Below are 20,829 nucleotides of genomic sequence, written 5' to 3' on the forward strand. Positions count from 1 at the left end.
TAGGGTATGGCAAGAGTTTGCCTGGGGTGCTGAGAGTGCCAGCGGTGCCCAGAGAGGACTGGGGTGCCAAAGAGTGTGATAGAGGTGTCCAAGAGTGTGCCATGGATGACCAAGTGAGTGCTTGGTGAGCCCAAGAGTGTGCTATGGGCACGCAGAGTGTACTCGGAGATGGCAAAAGCGTGCTAGGAATGATCAAGGGTGTGATAGGGGTGCCCAAGAGTGCGCTAGTAGTATCCAAATTTGTGCTAAGGGTGCTCAAGAATGTGCTAGTGGAGCCCGGAGTGTACTAGGGTGCCCAAGAGTGGATGACAAGAGTGTGCTTGTTGTGGCCAAGAGTATGCTAGGGGATGGCAAGAGTGTGACATAGGATGGCAAGAGTGTGAAAGATGTGCCCAAGATGCAAGGGGTGCCCAATTGTGCCCTCGGGGTGTCCAAGTGTTTGATAGGGGTGCCCAAGTGTGGGAGTGCTAGGGGTTCCCAAGAGTTTGCTAGGTGTGGCCAAGTGTATGTCAGGGGTGACCAAGAGTGTTCTATGATTCTATTTGAAAAATTCGAGGGGTGATCAGGAAAACATTTTCACCCAGAGGGTGGTGAGGGTCTGGAACTCACTGCTTGAAACGGTAGTTGAGGCAGAAGCCCTCAACTCATTTAAAAGGAGTCTGGATATGCATCTCAAGTGCCGTAATCTGCAGGGCTATGGACCAAATGCTGGAAGGTGGGATTAGAGTAGTGGATCGTTTTTCGGCCGGCACAGAGACGATGGGTCAAGTGGTCTCTTTCTGTGCCTTAAACTTTCTATGATTCTAGGAGTGCTTAAGTGTGTGCTAGGGTGTTGGCAAGAGTGCAATAGGGGTGCCTAGAAAGGGCCAGATTGCAATAGTGTGCATGTTGAGCCCAAGTTTGCTACAGGTGCCCATGTATGTGCTAAGCATGCCCAAGTGTGTGAAAGGGATGGCAAGAGAGTGCATGTGGAGCCCAAGAGTGACCTAGAGATGCCCAAGACTCTGCTAGGGCATGGTAAGAGTGTATTAGGTCTGCCCAAGAGTGGGCTAGGGGTGCCAAAGAGTGTGATAGGTGTGCCCAATAGTGTAATGGGGGTACACAAGAGAGTGCTAGAGTATGACAACAGTGTACTAGTGGTGCCCAAGAGTGCTCTAGGGGATGGCAAGCATATGCTAGGGTGCCCAGGATTGTGCCAAGAGTGCCCAAGAGTGTGCGAGTCATGCTCAAGAGTGTAATAGGGGTGCCCAGAGTCTGGTAGAAATGCCCAGAGTGTGCTGGTGGTGTCCAAGAGTGTGCCAGGGGATAATGAGTGGGCTAGGAGATGGTAAGAGTGTGTTAGGGTGCGCAAGTGTGTGCCAGGGTGCCCAAGAGTTTGCCAGGCATGCGCAAGAGTGTGATAGGGTGCCTAGAGTATGCTAGGGGATAGCAAGAGTCTGCTAGGCATGCCCAAGAGTGTGCCAGAGGTGCCCAAGAGTGTGTGATGTGTGCCCAAGAGTGTAATAGGTGTGCCAAAGAGCGTGCTAGGGCTATCCAAGAGTGTGATAGGGGTGCCCAAGAATGTGATAGGGGATGGCATGAGTGTAATAGGGGATATCAAGGGTGTGCTGGGAGATATCAGCAGTCTGCTCAATAGTGTGTTAGGGGATGGCAAGTGTGTGCTTGGGGAGTCCAAGAGTTTGCTAGGGGTGCCGAAATATGTGATAGTGCTGCCCAAGAGTGTGCTAGGGGATGGCATGAGTGTACCAGGGGTGCCCAAGTATATGCTAAGGATGCCAAAGAGTATGCAAGGGATGGCAAGAGTGTTGCAGGGTTGCCGAAGAATGTGAAAGCGGATGGCAGGAGTTTGCTAGGGGTGCCCAAATAATTGCTAAGGGTGCCCAAGAGTGTGAAAAGGGATGGCAAGAATGTGCATGGGGAACCCAAGAGTGTGCTGGGTGTGCACAAGAGTGTTTCTCTCTAACCTATCAAATCCTTTAATCACCTTATTAAATCACGCCCTATCATTTCATCCACACTCAAAGGGAAAGAAGCCTAGTCTTTGCAGCCTCATAATGTAACCATATTAGTTCGTTATCATTCTGGTGAATCCGCACAGCAACCCCTCTAAGGCCAATTTATCTTTCCCAAGTTGTGGTGCCGAGAAGTGAACCCAATGTTCCAGATAGGGTCTAACCAGAGCTTTATACCAACTGTAGCATAATTTTCTCCCATTTGTATTCAAGCCGCAGAAAGATGGAAACTGCTAAGATTATACTACAAACAGGTTCAGATAGGCACATTGGGTCAAAATCCTGGAACTCACTTCCTAACAGCACTGTGGGTTTACCTACACCCCAAGGATTGCAGCAGTTCAAGAAGGCAGCTCACCACCACCTTCTCGAGGGCAATTAGGGATGGGCAATAAATGCTGGCCTGGCCAGCAATGCCCACATCCCATGAACGATTAAAAAAACCCTTTAAGGCTGGAAGTTAAAATGCTGGTCAAGTTTCCTTAAGACTTGGTCATAATGCTGGTCATTCCTAAATTACAGCCACTGCTTGTTGCTAGAATGCATAAAAGTAAACACATTTTTCTATTGTAGCCGATTACATTTTTCACATGAAATGCTTCCCATATGTTGTAATTTTCAGTTAATCTGTGAGAGCTCACTAAATTGTAATCTCATGAACTGTCAAGCACATATATGTGGATGAGGCTTGGGTGTCTTCAAGATATTAAGGGGAACAGATAGGGTAGATAGAGAGAAACTATTTCCGCTGGTTAGGGAGTCCAGGACTAGGGGGCATACTCTAAACATTAGAGCCAAAAATTAGGAAACACTTCGACACACAAAGGCTGGTAAAAGTTTGGAACTCTCTTCCACAAGTGGCAATTGATGCGAAATCAGTTGTTAATTTTATATCTGAGATTGACAGATTTTTGTTAAGGAGTATGGGGAAAAGGCAGGTATATGGAGCTCAATTGCAGATCAACCATGACCTTATTGAATAACAGGACAGGCTTGAGCAGGTAAATGGCATGCCTACTCCTGTTCCTATATTCCTAACAAAAGTATATGGTGTTAATTTGTACTTAAAAGATTGAACATTTTATTTGTATAAAATTTATATAATAGAAAGGAAATATTGGGTGGAGTTCTGCAATTTGAACAACCTGGCACTACCAATTCAAATCAGCCAACCTCTCCTTCCTTTGCAAGCTGGTTCACAATACCACCTATACGTAATTTCGGCTCACAACCAAATAGCACTCCTTTCTTTTCCCTTAGGATCTACTCTTGTGACCCCAACTGGCAACCATCTGATATATTTGCATTCACCTTTCATTGGTCAGCTCTTTGTAATGAACAGAAACAAGACAAGATGATACTGAATAATTCTTCCTGCACTGTAGATGGGCAGGCAGTCAAGGTGTTGCAGAGGTAAAGAGAAAAGGGAACACTATACTGAAAATTCTCGACACACTATTGTCCTTTAACACAGAATTAACTGGGCACCACAATTTAGGAAGGATATCAAGGCCTTAGAGAGGGTACAGAGAAGGGAAGGGGCGGCACAGTGGCGCAGTGGTCAGCACCGCAGCCTCACAGCTCCAGCAACCCGGGTTCAATTCTGGGTACTGCCTGTGTGGAGTTTGCAAGTTCTCCCTGTGTCTGCGTGGGTTTCCTCCCACAGCCAAAAGACTTGCAGGTTGATAGGTAAATTGGCCACTATAAATTGCCCCTAGTATAGGTAGGTGGTAGGGGAATATAGGGACAGGTGAGGATGTGGTAGGAATATGGGATTAGTGTAGGATTAGTATAAATGGGTGGTTAATGGTCGGCACAGACTCGGTGGGCCGAAGGGCCTGTTTCAGTGCTGTATCTCTAAATCAAAATCAAAAATCGCTCCCTTCCATTTAGCCCAAATGGCCAAACTTCCGATAATGTTCCCGTCGCCCTCGCCCTGAACTTGCAGGGCAGAATTTTGTTCTCTTATCAGAGGCAGTTTCAGGGGCATGGAGAGGTTGCGGAGAATCTCCATGGAGCCTTCTGCCATGAAACACAGTACCGTACCGCAGTGTGCCGAATCTGCCAGAAGCAGGCAAGTACCGTGGTGGTACTGACGCCCGACATGACAGCATTGTAATTTAAATGTTTTAAATGCTGTTTTAAATAAATTTGAATCTAACTCACTGCGATCCAACAAAGGTTCCTTAATTTTATGGTTGACATGTGGCACTCACATGCCTTCACTTTCACGACTTTGAAAAGCTGCGCCACCAAGGCAAGAGTCCTCAGTGCCGTGAAAGGGAAGATAAACAAACCAGAGTAGCACAGGGGAAGTGGGAGAGTTACAGCAGCCATTGCCGCTTTGCTAAGTATCTAAGGGGCTTGTGTGTGAATGGGGGGGATCTGTGCAATGGGCTTGTGTGTGAATGGGGGCATCTGTCCAAGGGGTTTGTGTGTGAATGGGGGGATCTGTGCAATGGGCTTGTGTGTGAGGGGGGGATCTGTGCAATGGGCTTGTGTGTGAATGGGGAGATCTGTACAATGGGCTTGTGTGTGAATGGGGGGCTCTGTCCAAGGGGCTTGTGTGTGAATGGGGGGATCTGTGCAAGCTACTTGTCGGTGTGAACGGGGGGGCTCTGTACAATGGGCTTGTGTGTGAATGGGGGGATCTGTGCAATGAGCTTGTGTGTGAATGGGGGGATCTGTGCAATGGGCTTGTGTGTGAATGAGGGGATCTGTGCAATGAGCTTGTGTGTGAATGGGGGGATCTGTGCAAAGGGCTTGTGTGTGAATGGGTGGATCTGTGCAATGGGCTTGTGTGTGAATGGGGGGATCGGTGCAATGGGCTTGTGTGTGAATGGGGGGATCTGTGCAATAGGCTTGAGTGTGAATGGGGGCATCTGTCCAAGGGGCTTGTGTGTGAATGGGGGATCTGTGCAATGGGCTTGTGTGTGAATGGGGGGATCTGTGCAATGGGCTTGTGTGTGAATGGGTGGATCTGTGCAATGGGCTTGTGTGTGAATGGGGGGATCTGTACAATGGGCTTGTGTGTGAATGGGGGCATCTGTCCAAGGGGTTTGTGTGTGAATGGGGGATCTGTGCAATGGGCTTGTTTGTGAATGGGGGGAACTGTCCAAGGGGCTTGTGTGTGAATGGGGGGATCAGTGCAATGGGCTTGTGTATAATGGGGGAATCTGTGCAATGGGCTTGTGTATGAATGGGGGGATCGGTGCAATGGGCTTGTGTGTGAATGGGGGGATCTGTGCAATGGGCTTGTGTGTGAATGGGTGGATCTGTGCAATGGGCTTGTGTGTGAATGGGTGGATCTGTGCAATGGGCTTGTGTGTGAATGGGGGGATCAGTGCAATGGGCTTGTGTATAATGGGGGAATCTGTGCAATGGGCTTGTGTATGAATGGGGGGATCGGTACAATGGGCTTGTGTGGAATGGGGGGATCTGTGCAATGGGCTTGTGTGTGAATGGGGGGATCTCTACAATGGGCTTGTTTGTGAATGGGGGAATCTCTGCAATGGGCTTGTGTGTGAATGGGGGGATCTGTGCAATGGGCTTGTGTATGTATGGGGGGATCTGTGCAATGGGCTTGTGTATGAATGGGGGGATCTGTGCAATGGGCTTGTGTATGAATGGAGGGATCAGTGCAATGGGCTTGTGTATAATGGGGGAATCTGTGCAATGGGCTTGTGTATGTATGGGGGGATCTGTGCAATGGGCTTGTGTATGAATGGGGGGATCTGTGCAATGGGCTTGTGTATGAATGGAGGGATCAGTGCAATGGGCTTGTGTATAATGGGGGAATCTGTGCAATGGGCTTGTGTATGAATGGGGGGATCAGTGCAATGGGCTTGTGTGTGAATGGGGGGATCTGTGCAATGGGCTTGTGTGTGAATGGGTGGATCTGTGCAATGGGCTTGTGTGTGAATGGGGGGATCTGTGCAATGGGCTTGTGTATGAATGGGGGGATCGGTGCAATGGGCTTGTGTGTGAATGGGGGGATCAGTGCAATGGGCTTGTGTATAATGGGGGAATCTGTGCAATGGGCTTGTGTATGAATGGGGGGATCGGTGCAATGGGCTTGTGTGGAATGGGGGGATCTGTGCAATGGGCTTGTGTGTGAATGGGGGGATCTCTACAATGGGCTTGTGTATGAATGGGGGAATCTCTGCAATGGGCTTGTGTGTGAATGGGGGGATCTGTGCAATGGGCTTGTGTGTGAATGGGGGGATCTGTGCAATGGGCTTGTGTATGTATGGGGGGATCTGTGCAATGGGCTTGTGTGTGAATGGGGGGATCTGTGCAATGGGCTTGTGTATGAATGGGGGGATCTGTGCAATGGGCTTGTGTATGAATGGGGGAATCTCTGCAATGGGCTTGTGTGTGAATGGGGGGATCTGTGCAATGGGCTTGTGTGTGAATGGGGGGATCTGTGCAATGGGCTTGTGTATGAATGGGGGGATCTGTGCAATGGGCTTGTGTATGAATGGAGGGATCTGTGCAATGGGCTTGTGTGTGAATGGGGGGATCTGTGCAATGGGCTTGTGTATGTATGGGGGGATCTGTGCAATGGGCTTGTGTATGAATGGGGGATCTGTGCAATGGGCTTGTGTGTTAATGCGAATCTGTGCAATGGGCTTGTGTGGAATGGAGGGATCTGTGCAATGGGCTTGTGTGTGAATGGGGGGATCTGTGCAATGGGCTTGTGTATGAATGGGGGGATCTGTGCAATGGGCTTGTGTATGAATGGGGGGATCTGTGCAATGGGCTTGTGTGTTAATGGGAATCTGTGCAATGGGCTTGTGTGGAATGGAGGGATCTGTGCAATGGGCTTGTGTATGTATGGGGGGATCTGTGCAATGGGCTTGTGTATGAATGGGGGGATCTGTGCAATGGGCTTGTGTATGAATGGGGGGATCTGTGCAATGGGCTTGTGTATGAATGGGGGGATCGGTGCAATGGGCTTGTGTGTGAATGGGGGGATCTGTGCAATGGGCTTGTGTATGAATGGGGGGATCAGTGCAATGGGCTTGTGTATAATGGGGGAATCTGTGCAATGGGCTTGTGTATGAATGGGGGGATCGGTGCAATGGGCTTGTGTGTGAATGGGGGGATCTCTACAATGGGCTTGTGTATGAATGGGGGAATCTCTGCAATGGGCTTGTGTGTGAATGGGGGGATCTGTGCAATGGGCTTGTGTATGTATGGGGGGATCTGTGCAATGGGCTTGTGTATGAATGGGGGGATCTGTGCAATGGGCTTGTGTATGAATGGAGGGATCTGTGCAATGGGCATGTGTGTGAATGGGGGGATCTGTGCAATGGGCTTGTGTGTTAATGGGAATCTGTGCAATGGGCTTGTGTGTGAAAGGGGGGATCTCTGCAATAGGCTTGTGTATGAATGGGGGGATCTGTGTAATGGGCTTGTGTATGAATGGGGGGATCTGTGTAATGGGCTTGTGTATGAATGGGGGGATCTGTGCAATGGGCTTGTGTGGAATGGGGGGATCTGTGCAATGGGCTTGTGTATGAATGGGGGGATCTGTGTAATGGGCTTGTGTATGAATGGGGGGATCTGTGCAATGGGCTTGTGTGGAATGGGGGGATCTGTGTAATGGGCTTGTGTATGAATGGGGGGATCTGTGCAATGGGCTTGTGTATGAATGGGGGGATCTGTGCAATGGGCTTGTGTATGAATGGGGGGATCTGTGCAATGGGCTTGTGTGTGAATGGGGGGATCTGTGCAATGGGCTTGTGTATGAACGGGGGGATCTGTGCAATGGGCTTGTGTGTGAATGGGGGGATCTGTGCACTGAGCCTGTGAGTGAATGGGGGGATCTGTGCAATGGGCTTGTGTATGAATGGGGGGATCTGTGCAATGGGCTTGTGTGTGAATGGGGGGATCTGTGCAATGGGCTTGTGTATGAATGGGGGGATCTGTCCAAGGGGCTTGTGTGTGAATGGGGGGATCTGTGCAATGGTCTTGTGTATGAATGGGGGATCTGTGTAATGGGCTTGTGTATGAATGGGGGGATCTGTGCAATGGGCTTGTGTGTGAATGGGGGTACTGTCCTAGGGGCTTGTGTGTGAATGGGGGGATCTGTGCAATGGGCTTGTGTATGAATGGGGGTACTGTCCTAGGGGCTTGTGTGTGAATGGGGGGATCTGTGCAATGGGCTTGTGTGTGAACAGGGGGATCTCTGCAATGGGCTTGTGTATGAATGGGGGGACTTCAGGTGATGCCATGAATGGTGTCTCCATTGCTGCCCCCGCCTGCCGCATTATTGCGCTGTGGCAGCCGCTCACGTCACAAGCGGGACCGCTGCGTTATTCTACACCCGGCACCACTCCCAACGGTGGAATCATAAAATTCAGCCCACAGTTTCTCTCCTTTCTCCCCTGTCTGAGCTCATCTTGTCCACGAGCCCTACTTCCTGTTCCCTCAATCCTATTCCCACTAAACTGCTGATCAGCCAATTTCCCCTGCTAGACCCCATGTTAGCCGATATTGTGAATAGCTCTCTCTAAGATATCGTCCCTCTCTCCTTTAAAACTCCCGTCATCATCCCCTCCTCAAAAAAAAACCCTTGGCCCCACTGCCCTTGCAAACTACCACCTGATCTCCAACATCCATTTCCTCTCCAAAGTCCTTGAACTGTTGTGTTCTCCCAAATCCGTGCCCATCTTTCCTGGAACTCCATATTTGAACCCCGCCAATCAGGTTTCCGTCCCTGCCACAGTACCGAAACTGCTCTGATCAAAGTCACAAATGACATCCTAAGTGATCCTCCTTCAACCCTCTGCACTGTTGTCCAGCTGGGTGGCACTGCTCTCACCTGGTTCCATTCTTATTTATCTAATCGTAACCAGAGAATCACTTGCAATGGCTTCTCTTCCTGCTCCTGCACCATTACCTCTGGTGTCCTCCCGAGGATCTACCCTTGGCCCCATCCTATTTCTCATCTACATGCTGCCTCTCGACGGCATCATCTAAAAGCACAGTGTTAGTTTTCACTATACGCTGATGCGGCACCCAGCTCTACCTCACCACCACCTCTCTCGACTCCTTGGTGCTAATTTATCAGACTCCTTACTGACAGCCAGTACTTGCTGAGCAGAAATTTCCTCCAATTAAATATTGAGAAGACTGAAGCCATTGTTTTCAGTCCCCACTCCAAATTCCATTCCGAGGCTGTGGACTCCATCCATCTCCCTGCTGTTATGGGCAGGTGGGAAATGGCGTGGCTGGTTTCAACTGGTCACCTCCTAACTGACCACACAATGGGATGGATTTTACAGGGCTCCTGACGTTGGTATCCATTGAGCGGGGGTGGGGGGGGCGGGGGGTGGTGGTGCAGGGGGGACCAGAAGATCCACAGAGCCCGACGCCAGGAGGGCCGGACCCAATCTTCACAGCGGCGGCAAGGCCGCATGATGGCCCTCCTGCCTTTCGGCAACAGGACTCTATTTAACATACGTTAAAGAAATGAATGAATAAATTTAAATCAACTTACCAAGCATCTTACAACCCCACCACAATCCTCAGAGCAGCGGCTGGCACTCCCACGCCTTCACTTCCCTGTCTGGGGAAAGTAGGTGGGGAAGCGGGGGTGTGGGGTGGAGTTAAGATTTTTAACCGCACATGCGAGCCACCATTTTTTTCAGCCTTAAAATGCAGCCCGATGTTTCTGTTTAAATTAGTGTTTAAGCCCCTGTGTTTTGTTGGCCAAATAAACAAACAGCGACAAGTTTTCTTGTGAGTTTAAACCAGAATATTAAATATTTATTAAACAGCAATCACCTGAAATGGTTGCAACACCACCCATGCACGCATTCACTCACTCATTCATACTCAAGAAAAGATAGATAGAAGGTAAAGGGTCAGAGGCGTTAAGAGCTCAAGGTGTAAAAGTCTGCTGTTTTCAGGAAACATCTGTGGGATCCTCTTGGAAAGGAAGTTTTAGAGTTGCAGGCCTGTTTGCTGGTTGCCTTGCCCTTCTTGGTTTGTTGAAGTCTCCTGGCAGTCAACAAAGAACAGTACAGCACAGGAACAGGCCATTCGGCCCTCCAAGCCTGCACCGATTTTGATGCCTGTCTAAACTAAAATCTTCTGCACTTCCTGGGTCTGTATACCTCTATTTCCATCCTATTCATGTAATTGTCAAGATGCCTCTTAAACGTCGCTATCGTACCTGCTTCCACCACCTCCCCCGGCAGCAAGTTCCAGGCACTCACCACCCTCAGTGTAAAAAACTTGTCTCGCACATCCCCTCTAAACTTTGCCTCTCAGACCTTAAACCTATGTCCCCTAGTAACTGACTCTTCCACCCTGGGAAAAAGCTTCTGACTATCCACTCTGTCCATGCCACTCAACTTTGTAAACCTCTATCATGTCGCCCCTCCACCTCTGTTGTTCCAGTGAAAACAATCCGAGTTTATCCAACCCCTCCTCATAGCTAATGCCCTCCAGACCAGGCAACATCCTGGTAAACCTCTTCTGTACCCTCTCCAAAACCTCCACATCCTTCTGGTAGTGTGGCGACCAGAATTGTACGCAATATTCCAAGTGTGGCCTAACTAAGGTTCTGTACAGCTGCAGCATGACTTGCCAATTTTTATACTCAATGCCCCGACTGATGAAGGCAAGCATGCCGTATGCCTTCTTGACTACCTTATCCACCTGCGTTGCCGCTTTCAGTGATCTGTGGACCTGTACGCCCAGATCTCTCTGCCTGTCAATACTCCTAAGGGTTCTGCCATTTACTGTATACTTCCCACCTGTATGAGACCTTCCAAAATGCATTACCTGACATTTGTCTGGATTAAACTCCATCTGCCATTTCTCCGCCCAAGTCTCCAACCGATCTATATCCTGCTTATCCTCTGACAATCCTCATCACTATCCACAAACTCCACCAACCTTTGTGTCATCCGCAAACTTACTAATCAGACCAGCTACATTTTTCTCCAAATCATTTTCCTCAGTTCAGTTCAATTCAAAGATGGTGCTGGTATTTCTAAGTTCAATTTTCACAGGTGATGGAATTGTTCAAAAGGCATTTTCTTGCTTCTCTGCTTCAGTTGGTTGGCAAATCAACTCAGCAGGGTTCAAATGTCTTAGCTGAAACTGACCTTTCTTTCTCTCTCTCTATCAGCTTTGTGCTGGAAGTAAAGATGGCTTTCAATGTTCTCTCTGTGGCTGGAGATCCCAGATAGATGATCCTGATATTCTGAACTTGATTTTTTTTTTATTTGTTTGTGGGATTTGGGTGTCACTGGCCAGGCCAGCATTTATTGACCATCCGTAATTGCCCTTGAGAAGGTGGTGATGAGCTGCCATCTTGAACTGCTGTAGTCCTTGGAGTGTAGGTACACCCACAGTGCTGTTAGGAAGGGAGTTCTAGGCTTTTGACCCAGCAACAGTGAAGGAACAGCTATATAGGTCCAAGTCAGGATGGTGTGTGGCTTGGAGAGGAACTTGCAAGTGGTGGTGTTCCCATGCGTCTGCTGCCCTTGTCCTTCTAGGTGTTAGAGGTCGCAGGTTTGGACGGTGCTGTCAAAGGAGTCTTGGTGCGTTGCTGCAGTGCATCTTGTAGGCACTGTGTGTCGGTGGTACAGGGAGTGAATCTTGAAAGTGGTGGATGGGGTGTCAGTCAAGTGGGCTGCTTTGTTCTGGGGTCTCTTGACTGTTGTCGAAGCTGCACCGATCCAGGCATGTGGAGAGTATTCCATCACACTCCTGACTTGTGCCTTGTAGATGGTGGACAGGCATTGGGGGGACAGAAGGTAAGTTACTCACCGCAGAATTCCCAGCCTCTGACCTGCTGTTGTAGCCACAGCATTTACATGGCTGGACGAGTGCAGTTTCTGGTCAATGGTTTTTCCCAGGATGTTGATAGTGGGGGATTCAGTGATGGTAACGCCATTGAACATCAAGGGGAGATGGTTAGATTCTGTCTTGTTTGAGATTGTCATAGCCTGGCACTTGTGTGGCGCAAATGTTACTTGCCACTTATTAGCCCAAGCCTGGATGTTGTCCAGGTCTTGCTGCATCTGGACATGGGCTGCTTCAGTATCTGAGAAATCACGAAAGTTGCTGAACATTGCGCAATCATCAGCGAACATCCCCACTTCTGACCTTATGATTGAAGGAAGGTCATTGATGAAGCAGTTGAATATGGTTGGGCCTAGGACACTACCCTGAGGAACTCCTGCAGTGGTGTCCTGGAGCTCAGATGATTGACTTCCAACAACCACAACCATCTTCCTTTGCGCTAGGTATAACTCCAACAAGTGGAGAGTTTTTCCCCTGATTCCCATTGACTCCAGTTTTGCTAGGGCTCCTTGATGCCATACTTGGTCAAATACAACCTTGATATCAAGGCAGTCACTCTCACCTGACTTGTGCCTTGTACATGGTGGACAGGCACTGGGGGGACAGAAGGTGAGTCCTGAGTTCAGCTCTTTTGTCCATGATTGAACCAAGGCTGTAATGACTTCTTTATTCTCACAATCACAGAATAATACAGTGCAGAAGAGGCCCTTCGGCCCATCGAGTCTCCACCAATGCAGTAAAGACACCTGACCTGTCTACCTAATCCCATTTGCCAGCACTTGGCCCAAAGTCTTGAATGTTATGACGTGCCAAGTGCTCATCCAGGTACTTTTTAAAGGATGTGAGGCAACCCGCCTCTACCACCCTCCCAGGCAGTGCATCCCAGACCGTCACCACCCTCTGGGTAAAAAAGTTCTTCCTCAAATCCCCCTTAAACCTCCTGCCCCTCACCTTAAACTTGTGTCCCCTCGTAACTGACCCTTCAACTGAGGGGAACAGCTGCTCCCTATCCACCCTGTCCATGCCCCTCATAATCTTGTACACCTCGATCAGGTCACCCCTCAGTCTTCTCTGCTTCAGCGAAAACAACCCAAGCCTATCGAGCCTCTCCTCATAGCTTAAATGTTCCATCCCAGGCAACATCCTGGTGAATCGCCTCTGCACCCCCTCCAATGCAATCACATCCTTCCTATAATGTGGCGACCAGAATTGCACACAGTACTCCATTCTCCAAAATGGGTACCTTTTAAGGTAAATTTGTAAAGTGTTAGTTTCACCCATGTGACTTTAGGCTCTCAGTTTCTGAGGGGCTATACAATAGCTTCCAATGGTATCACATTTTATTAAGATGAGGGCTGTTCACACTCTGGTGTGGTAAGTGTAGCGGAGACAAAGTGTCTTTGTTTCAGCTCACATCCATGTGTGATGAGCTGTCTCATTTCAATGCAGATGGGGTTAATGAGTTTTAGTTCTTAGCAGTCATGGATTTGTATTTTAGTGCAGGATTTGGTATTTGTCATGTGACTATGTCCTCCATCTTTTAGAAGGCAATAATGTACCAGTCTTTTTTTAAGTTGTTCTAATTTTTTATAACTCTTCAGTATATTGTGTATTTTCATCACTGCACTTCTTGTGAGCATAACACTGCCAGCTGTCTGAGATTCAGCCAGTCTGTGCAACCTTCGTGTCACATTTGATCCCGAGATGAGCTTCTGACCTCATTTCATCACTAAGACTGCCTATTCCACCTCTGTAACATTGCCTGACTTCGCCCCTGTCACAGCTCATCTGCTGCTGAAACACTTATTCATGCCTTCTTTACCTCTAGACTGGACTGTTCCAATGCACTCCTGGCTTGTCTCCCACATTCTGCTCTCCATAAACTGAGGTCATCCAAAACTCTGCTGCCTGTATCTGAACTCACACCAAGTCCCGTTCCCATATCATTCCTGTGCCCGCTGACCTACATTGGCTCCTGGTCAAGCAACATCTTGATTTGTAAGGTTCTCATCCTTGTTTTCAAATCCCTCTCTAGCCTTACCCCCTCCCTATCTCTGTAATCTCCAGCCCCACAACCCTTCAAGATATCTGTGCTCCTCTAATTCTGGCCTCTTGTGCATCCCTGACTTTAATCGCTCCACCATTGTTGGCCACACCTTCAATTGCCTGGGCCCCAAGCTCTGGAATTCCTTCCCTACACCTCTCTACCTCACTCCTCCATTAGGACACTCCTTAAAACCTATCTCTTGACCAAGCTCTTGATCACCTGATCTCATATCTCCTTTTGTTGCTCGGTGTCATACTTAGTTTTATAATGCTCCTGTAAAGCACCTTAAGACGTTTTATTACATTAAAGGTGCTATATAAATATAAATTGTTGTTGTTGATTACTTGAATGTTAACAGGGCTGAGAGACTTCAGTTATGTGGAGAGATTGGGAAAGCTGAGATTGTTCTCCTTTGAGCAAAGAAAGTTAAGGGAAGATGCAATAGAGATGTTCAAAATTACAAGGGGTTTTATTAGGGCAAATCAGGAGAAATGGTTTCCTCTGGAAAATAGCCAGAGTCATAGATTTAAATAATTTGCAAAGGAACTAGAGGGAAATGAGGAGAAATGATTTCACACAGAAGGCTGTTATAATCGTAACACACTACCTGGAAAGGATGTTGCAGCAGATTCCATAGGAGCATAGTAAAGGCAATTGGACATGTAGTTACCGAGATTAATTTGCAGGTTTATGGGGGAAAAGCTGGGCTGTGGGACTAAATTGTTCAGCTTTTCCAAATAGCCAGCACAGGTATGATGGGCCGAATGGCCGCCTCCTGTGCTGTATGATTCTATGATGTGCTTCAGCCAGTCTGTGCAGCAGATTTTCATCACTCTCTGGGAAAAGGAATTGCTGCTGAGTTCTTTGTTTGATCTGTCCATGACTATAACACTAGCTAAGGCACAGGAACTGTTAAATAATCTCACGGCTGCGTGCCCACTTTGAACCTAAAGGCATCTGGGCTAAGCTCAACATTCACATGAGATGAAATACGGCCTTTGATTCTACGACCCCACACTCCTGGGGCCTCATCTCTGAGCCTTGCTCCCTATCCGTGCAGCTCCCTATAATGACATGGGACTTCTTCTGATACAACATTCAAACTGGACAGGTGTTACGATCCATCACACTGGTTAACAGCCACTGCTTCACAGTCTGCTAGCTTCCTGCTAATTTGGGACACTTGTTATTGAACTGGGGTCCAGGAGGATGTAAGGAACACACTGAACTTTTAATGAGAAGGCAGGGTCTCAAGGGCATATCCTATTTCTCTGAAACCATGACAGCCGGGCTAGGTGGCTCTTACTGACAGACAGCGGGTCTCCTTGACGACATTCCCTTGATAATGTGGAGTGGTGTTATTTTAGGAAGTTCGCAGCTCGGGGATTTGAGACAGGGAGCTCTCTGTGGAGCCTCAGTCAGGAAGTACTCTGCCCAGTGTGTACCTGAACCCCTCGGTCCAGGAAGGACCCAGTTCCTGTCCGCAGTCTGTATTGGGTCTGCTGATCTTTGATGGAGCAGTAGCCAGGGTTGGGGGTGACTGCCACTCAGCGCTGCTGGGATTAAGCTGTGACACCTCCCCCCCCCCACCACCCCCCACCCACCCCCCCCATCCACCTCCACCCTGCAACGTGGCCTAGTTTGACAGACAAAGAACAACCATTTGGTTGAATTAATGGAAGAGTGAAAGGGCAGCAGAGTACTCAGCAGGACAGGCGAAGACAACCTGGGGCAGACGACAACAACAACTTGTATTTATATAGCACCTTTAACATAATAAAACATCCCAAAGCACGTCACAGGAGCATCATTAAGCCAAAATTGACACTTAGTCACAGAAGGAGATGTTAGGGCAAAGAGTTAGTGAGGAGTGTTTTACAGGTTGAAAGAGAGGTAGAGCAGCAAAGAGATTTTGGGAGAGAATTCCCGACCTGCAGCCACAGCTATCAATGGTGGAGCAATTAAAATCAGGGATTAGCGGAGCGTAGATATCTCGGAGCGTTGTGGGGCAGGAAGAGATTACAGAGATAGGGAGGGGCGAGGACATGGAGAGATTTGAAAACAAAGATGAGAATTTTAAAATTGGACGTTGCTTAACCAGGAGCCAATGTAGATCAGTGAACACAAGGGTAATGGTGAAAGTTAGGACATGGTCAGCAGAGTTTTGGATGACACAGGGAGGCCTTGGCCTTGTCATACAAGTGTTTAAGATGTACCATCAAAGCTCCTTGTGTTTGCGTTTTGTTTGAATCAGCTCTCTCGGTATTTTCAGGCTACATCTGCTGCCTTGGAATCCCCAGAACAGGCACCTCCTGCCAGCAAGGCTTTACTGGGATTAAAGTGTGATCAGGTGATGTCAGGCACAGAAATGCAAGAGGAATCAGCAGTTCATGAAGGGAGGTGGGGCATGTTGGGTGGGGGAGAGGCACACAGAGCTGACATAACTTCCAACAAACACAGGCCACAGTCTGTAAATCAAGTCTGAGAGAGTACTGAGCGCAAATGGGACTGGCCTGATGATCTCCACATCGTGTGTGTTTCTCTGCACTACAGACATGACACACTGAGCCCAAACCATTCATCTGGCAGGTCACAAAGAGTGTGGAGATTCCCCTCTGGTCAAGGCAGTAAATAGCCAAGGCATGCGGTTACAGATTTAATCCTGGGTCCTGTGCTTTTGGGCTGTGACAAGTGACCCTGGGCTGACCAGGTTTCCTGCTACTGATCTGTGACTCTCACTGGAATTTCGGATGAGGACAAGTGGTGATGCCCACTACAGTTCAATAGCCCACCAGATGCTCACAGTCTTGGCTCACCTATGAGGAGTGGCCACTGGGATGACACTGGCACCACTGGGATTATATAATGGTGAGTCAGCAGTAATAGGAAAGTGTTGGGAGGGACAAAGATGAGATCTGTTTTTACCCGTGTTACTCTGTGTGTGTGTGTGTGTGTGTGTCTCTCTCTCTCTCTGCTGTTAGGCGTGGCCATACGAGTTCAGCAGGAAGTCCCACTGCACGTTGGGATTGACAGCAGGAAGTGGCTGTGCCTGGGAATCCCGCCCAGTGCTGAGATGATGCCTCTGAAGTATACAGTGTGCGTCGGCAACAGCATCACAACAGTCCACCAACAAGTTGGAAGTATGATCCCTGCAGCTATATCTGCTCTCCCAGATACCAGTATCCTACAGTAAGAGCAACACTTCAAAACTTTTGTTCACCATGAGTAGACCTCCTGTGGTGGTGCTTGCTTGAATGTTTACTAGTTCGTTTGATCAGAGCAGTCCCCTTTTTTCAAAAAACAAACCATTCTGTTCAGAAAAAATACTAAACAAGTTGGATTTTTCAAAAGAGAAGGATAAGTGAGGCAGAATGGAGGCAAAACCATTGCGTGTAGGTGAAAGAGCCAGCAACAGGACTGTTAAAAATGAGAGAGGTCAGGGGGAAAAAAAAGAGGGGAACTGAGTATTAAACAGAGTTAGAGAAGTCGGAGGAAAGAGGGGAACTGGGTTTTAGAGAGAGAGAGAGAGAGGTCAGGGAAAGAACGGAACTGGGTATTTTAGAGAGAGAGAGGAAAAGAGAGGGGAACTGGGTATTATAGAGAGAGGTTGGGGGGGAAAAAAGAGGGGAATTGGGCATTAAACAGAGAGAAAGGTCAGAACTGCGGAATATTGAAAGTACTGAGTTGATCTAGAAAAGGGAATAAAAGAGGCAAAGATAAATTGAGAGAATAGATTAGGAGCGAACAACAGGGAACCCCAAAGTCTCTATAAACACTTAAATACAAAGGGTGGGGCAATTATGGACCCAAAGGGAGATCATCTTGTGGAGGCAGAGGGCAAGGCTGAGGTATTAACTGAGTACTTTGCCTCTGTCTTCACGAGAGAAGAGGAAGCTGTCAGTGTAGCAGTAAAGGAGAAGGTAATAGAGAAATAGGACCGGATGAAAATAGATAAAGGAGATACTTAAAAGGTTGGCAGTCCTCAAAATGGAAAAGTCATCTAGTCCAGTTACTGAGGGAAGTAAGGGTAGAAATTCTGGAGGCTCTGGCCACAATATTCCAGTCCTCCATGGGTATGGGGATAGTTCCAGATGATTGGAAATTGCAAATGTTACACCCATGATCAAAAAGGGAAGAGGGATAAAATCCTTTCAGTAATTACTAAGCAGTCAGCCTAAGGTCAGTGGCAGGGAAACTTTGGAGATAATAATCTGGGACAAAATAAATTGACATTTGGAAAAGTATGGGTTAGTAAATGAAAACCAGCACAGATTTGTTAAAGGTAAATTGTATTTGACTAAGTCGATTACATTCTTTACTAAAGCAGCAGGGAGGGTTGATGAGGGTAGTGCAGTTAATGTATTGTAAATCAACTTTAGAAGGTGTTGATAAAGTATCTTTAATAGACTTATGGTCAAAATTAAAGCCCATGGAATTAAAGGGACAGTGGCAGCTTGGATATACAATTAGCTAAGGGATAGAAGGCAGAGAGTAATGGTGAACAGTTGTCTTTAAGACTGGAGGAAAGTATACAGTGATGTTCCCTGGGGACCAGTATTAGGACTTCTGCTGTTATTGATATTTGAGATTAGTGACCTGGACTTGAGAATACAGGACATAATTTCTAAGTATGCAGATGACATGAAATTCAGAAATGTAGCAAAAAGTGAGGAGGATAGTAACAGACTTCAGGGGAATATAGACAGACTGGAGAAATGGGTGAACATATCGTTAAGAATGGTAGCATAGTGGTAATATTCTTCTTTCTTTTGGGCCTCCTTATCTCGAGAGACAATGGATACGCGCCTGGAGGTGGTCAGTGGTTTGTGAAGCAGCGCCTGGAGTGGCTATAAAGGCCAATTCTGGAGTGACAGGCTCTTCCACAGGTGCTGCAGAGAAATTTGTTTGTCGGGGCTGTTGCACAGTTGGCTCTCCCCTTGCGCCTCTGTCTTTTTTCCTGCCAACTACTAAGTCTCTTCGACTCGCCACAATTTAGCCCTGTCTTTATGGCTGCCCGCCAGCTCTGGCGAATGCTGGCAACTGACTCCCACGACTTGTGATCAATTTCACAGGATTTCATGTCGCGTTTGCAGACGTCTTTATAGCGGAGACATGGACGGTGGTAATATTACTGCACTAGTAAACCAGAGGCCCAGACTAATGCTCTGGAAACATGAGTTTAAATCCCACCACAGCAGCTGGTGGAATTGAAAATCAATTAATTAACCCAGAATAAAAAACAACTCTCAGTAATGACCATGAAACCAGCAAATTGTTGTTAAAAACCCATCTGGTTCACAAGAAGGGAGGAAATCTGCCATACTTACCTGTTTTTTTTAATTAATTCATGGGATGTGGGCATCGTTGGCTAGGCCAGCATTTATTGCCCATCCCTAATTGCCCTTGAGAGGTGGTTGGCTGCCCTCTTGAACTGCTGCAGTCCATGTGGTGCAGGTACACCTACAGTGCTGTTAGGGAGGGAGTTCCAGGATTTTGACCCAGCGACAGTGAAGGAACGGCGATATAGTTCCAAATCAGGATGGTGTGTGGCTTGGAGGGGAACTTGCAGATAGTGGTGTTCCCATGCATCTGCTGCCCTTCTTCTAGGTGATAGAGGTCACAGGGGAAGGTGCTGTCAAAGAAGACTTGGAGAGTTGCTGTAGTGCATCTTGTAGATGGTACACACTGCTGCTACTGTGCCAGTGGTGGAGGGAGGAAGTGTTTAAGGTGGTAAATGGGGTGTTGATCAAGAGGGCTGCTTTGTCCTGGATGGTGTTGAGCTTCTTGACTGTTGTTGGAGCTGCACTCATCCAGGCAAGTGGAGAGTATTCCATCAGGTAGATGGTGGTGTAGTGGTATTGTCACTGGACACATAACCTAGAGACCCAGGGTATTCCCCTGGGGACATGGGTTCAAATCCCACCATGGCAGAAGGTGGAATTTGAATTCAGTTAATAAATGAAAATCTGGGATTAAAAAGCTAGTCTAATGATGGCCATGAAACCATTGTCGATTGTTGTAAAAACCCATCGGGTTCACTTATGTCCTTTAGGGAAGGAAGTCTGCTGTCCTTACCTGGTCTAGCCGACATGTGACTCCAGACCCACAGCAATGTGGTTGACTCTTAAAATGCCCTCTGAAATGGCCTAACAAGGCACTCTGTTGCACATAACTGCTAACACGCCAATAAGGACTGAAACTGAACAGACTACCTGGCATCAACCTAGGCACCGGAAAGGATAACAGCAAACCCAGCCCTGTCGACACTGCAAAGTTCTCCTTACTAACATCGAGAGGCTTGTGCCAAATTTGGGAGAGCTGTCCCACAGACTAGTCAAGCAACTGAGCTCCAGGGGTTCCTCAGGGTAGTGTCCTAGGCCCAACCATCTTCAGCTGCTTCATCAATGACCTTCCTTCAATCATAAGGTCTGAAGTGGGGATGTTCACTGATGATTGCACAATGTTCAGCACCATTCGTGACTCCTCAGATACTGAAGCAGTCCGTGTAGCAATGCATCAAGACCTGGACATTATCCAGGTTTGGGCTGATATGTGGCAAGTAACATTCACACCACACAAGTGCCAGGCAATGACCATCTCCAATAAGAGAGAATCTAACCATCTCCCCTTGACATTTAATGGCATTACGACCACTGAATCCCCCACTATCAACATCCTAGGGGCTACCATTGACCAGAAACTGAACTGGAGTAGCCATATAAATACCGTGGCTACAAGAACAGGCCAGAGGCTAGGAATCCTGCGGCGAGTAACTCACCTCCTGACTCCCCAAAGCCTGTCCACCATCTACAAGGCACAAGTCAGGAGTGTGATGGAATACTCTCCACTTGCCTGGATGGGTGCAGCTCCAACAACACTCAAAAAGCTCGACACCATCCAGGACAAAGCAGCCCGCTTGATTGGCACCCCATCTACAAACAT

The 20,829-nt window shown here is 47.9% G+C and overlaps 1 protein-coding gene across 1 annotated transcript in view; it reads left to right on the forward strand.

Annotated features, from left to right (window-relative positions):
* si:ch211-236l14.4 (SITS-binding protein) overlaps positions 1-20,829 on the forward strand; it is a 222,217-nt gene that overhangs the window by 62,375 nt on the left and 139,013 nt on the right. The window contains 1 exon segment of the mRNA XM_068046788.1: positions 16,869-17,076. Coding sequence (XP_067902889.1) covers positions 16,869-17,076 — 208 coding nt within the window.

Source organism: Heterodontus francisci, chromosome 14 (assembly GCF_036365525.1).
Source record: "Heterodontus francisci isolate sHetFra1 chromosome 14, sHetFra1.hap1, whole genome shotgun sequence".
NCBI lineage: Eukaryota > Metazoa > Chordata > Chondrichthyes > Heterodontiformes > Heterodontidae > Heterodontus > Heterodontus francisci.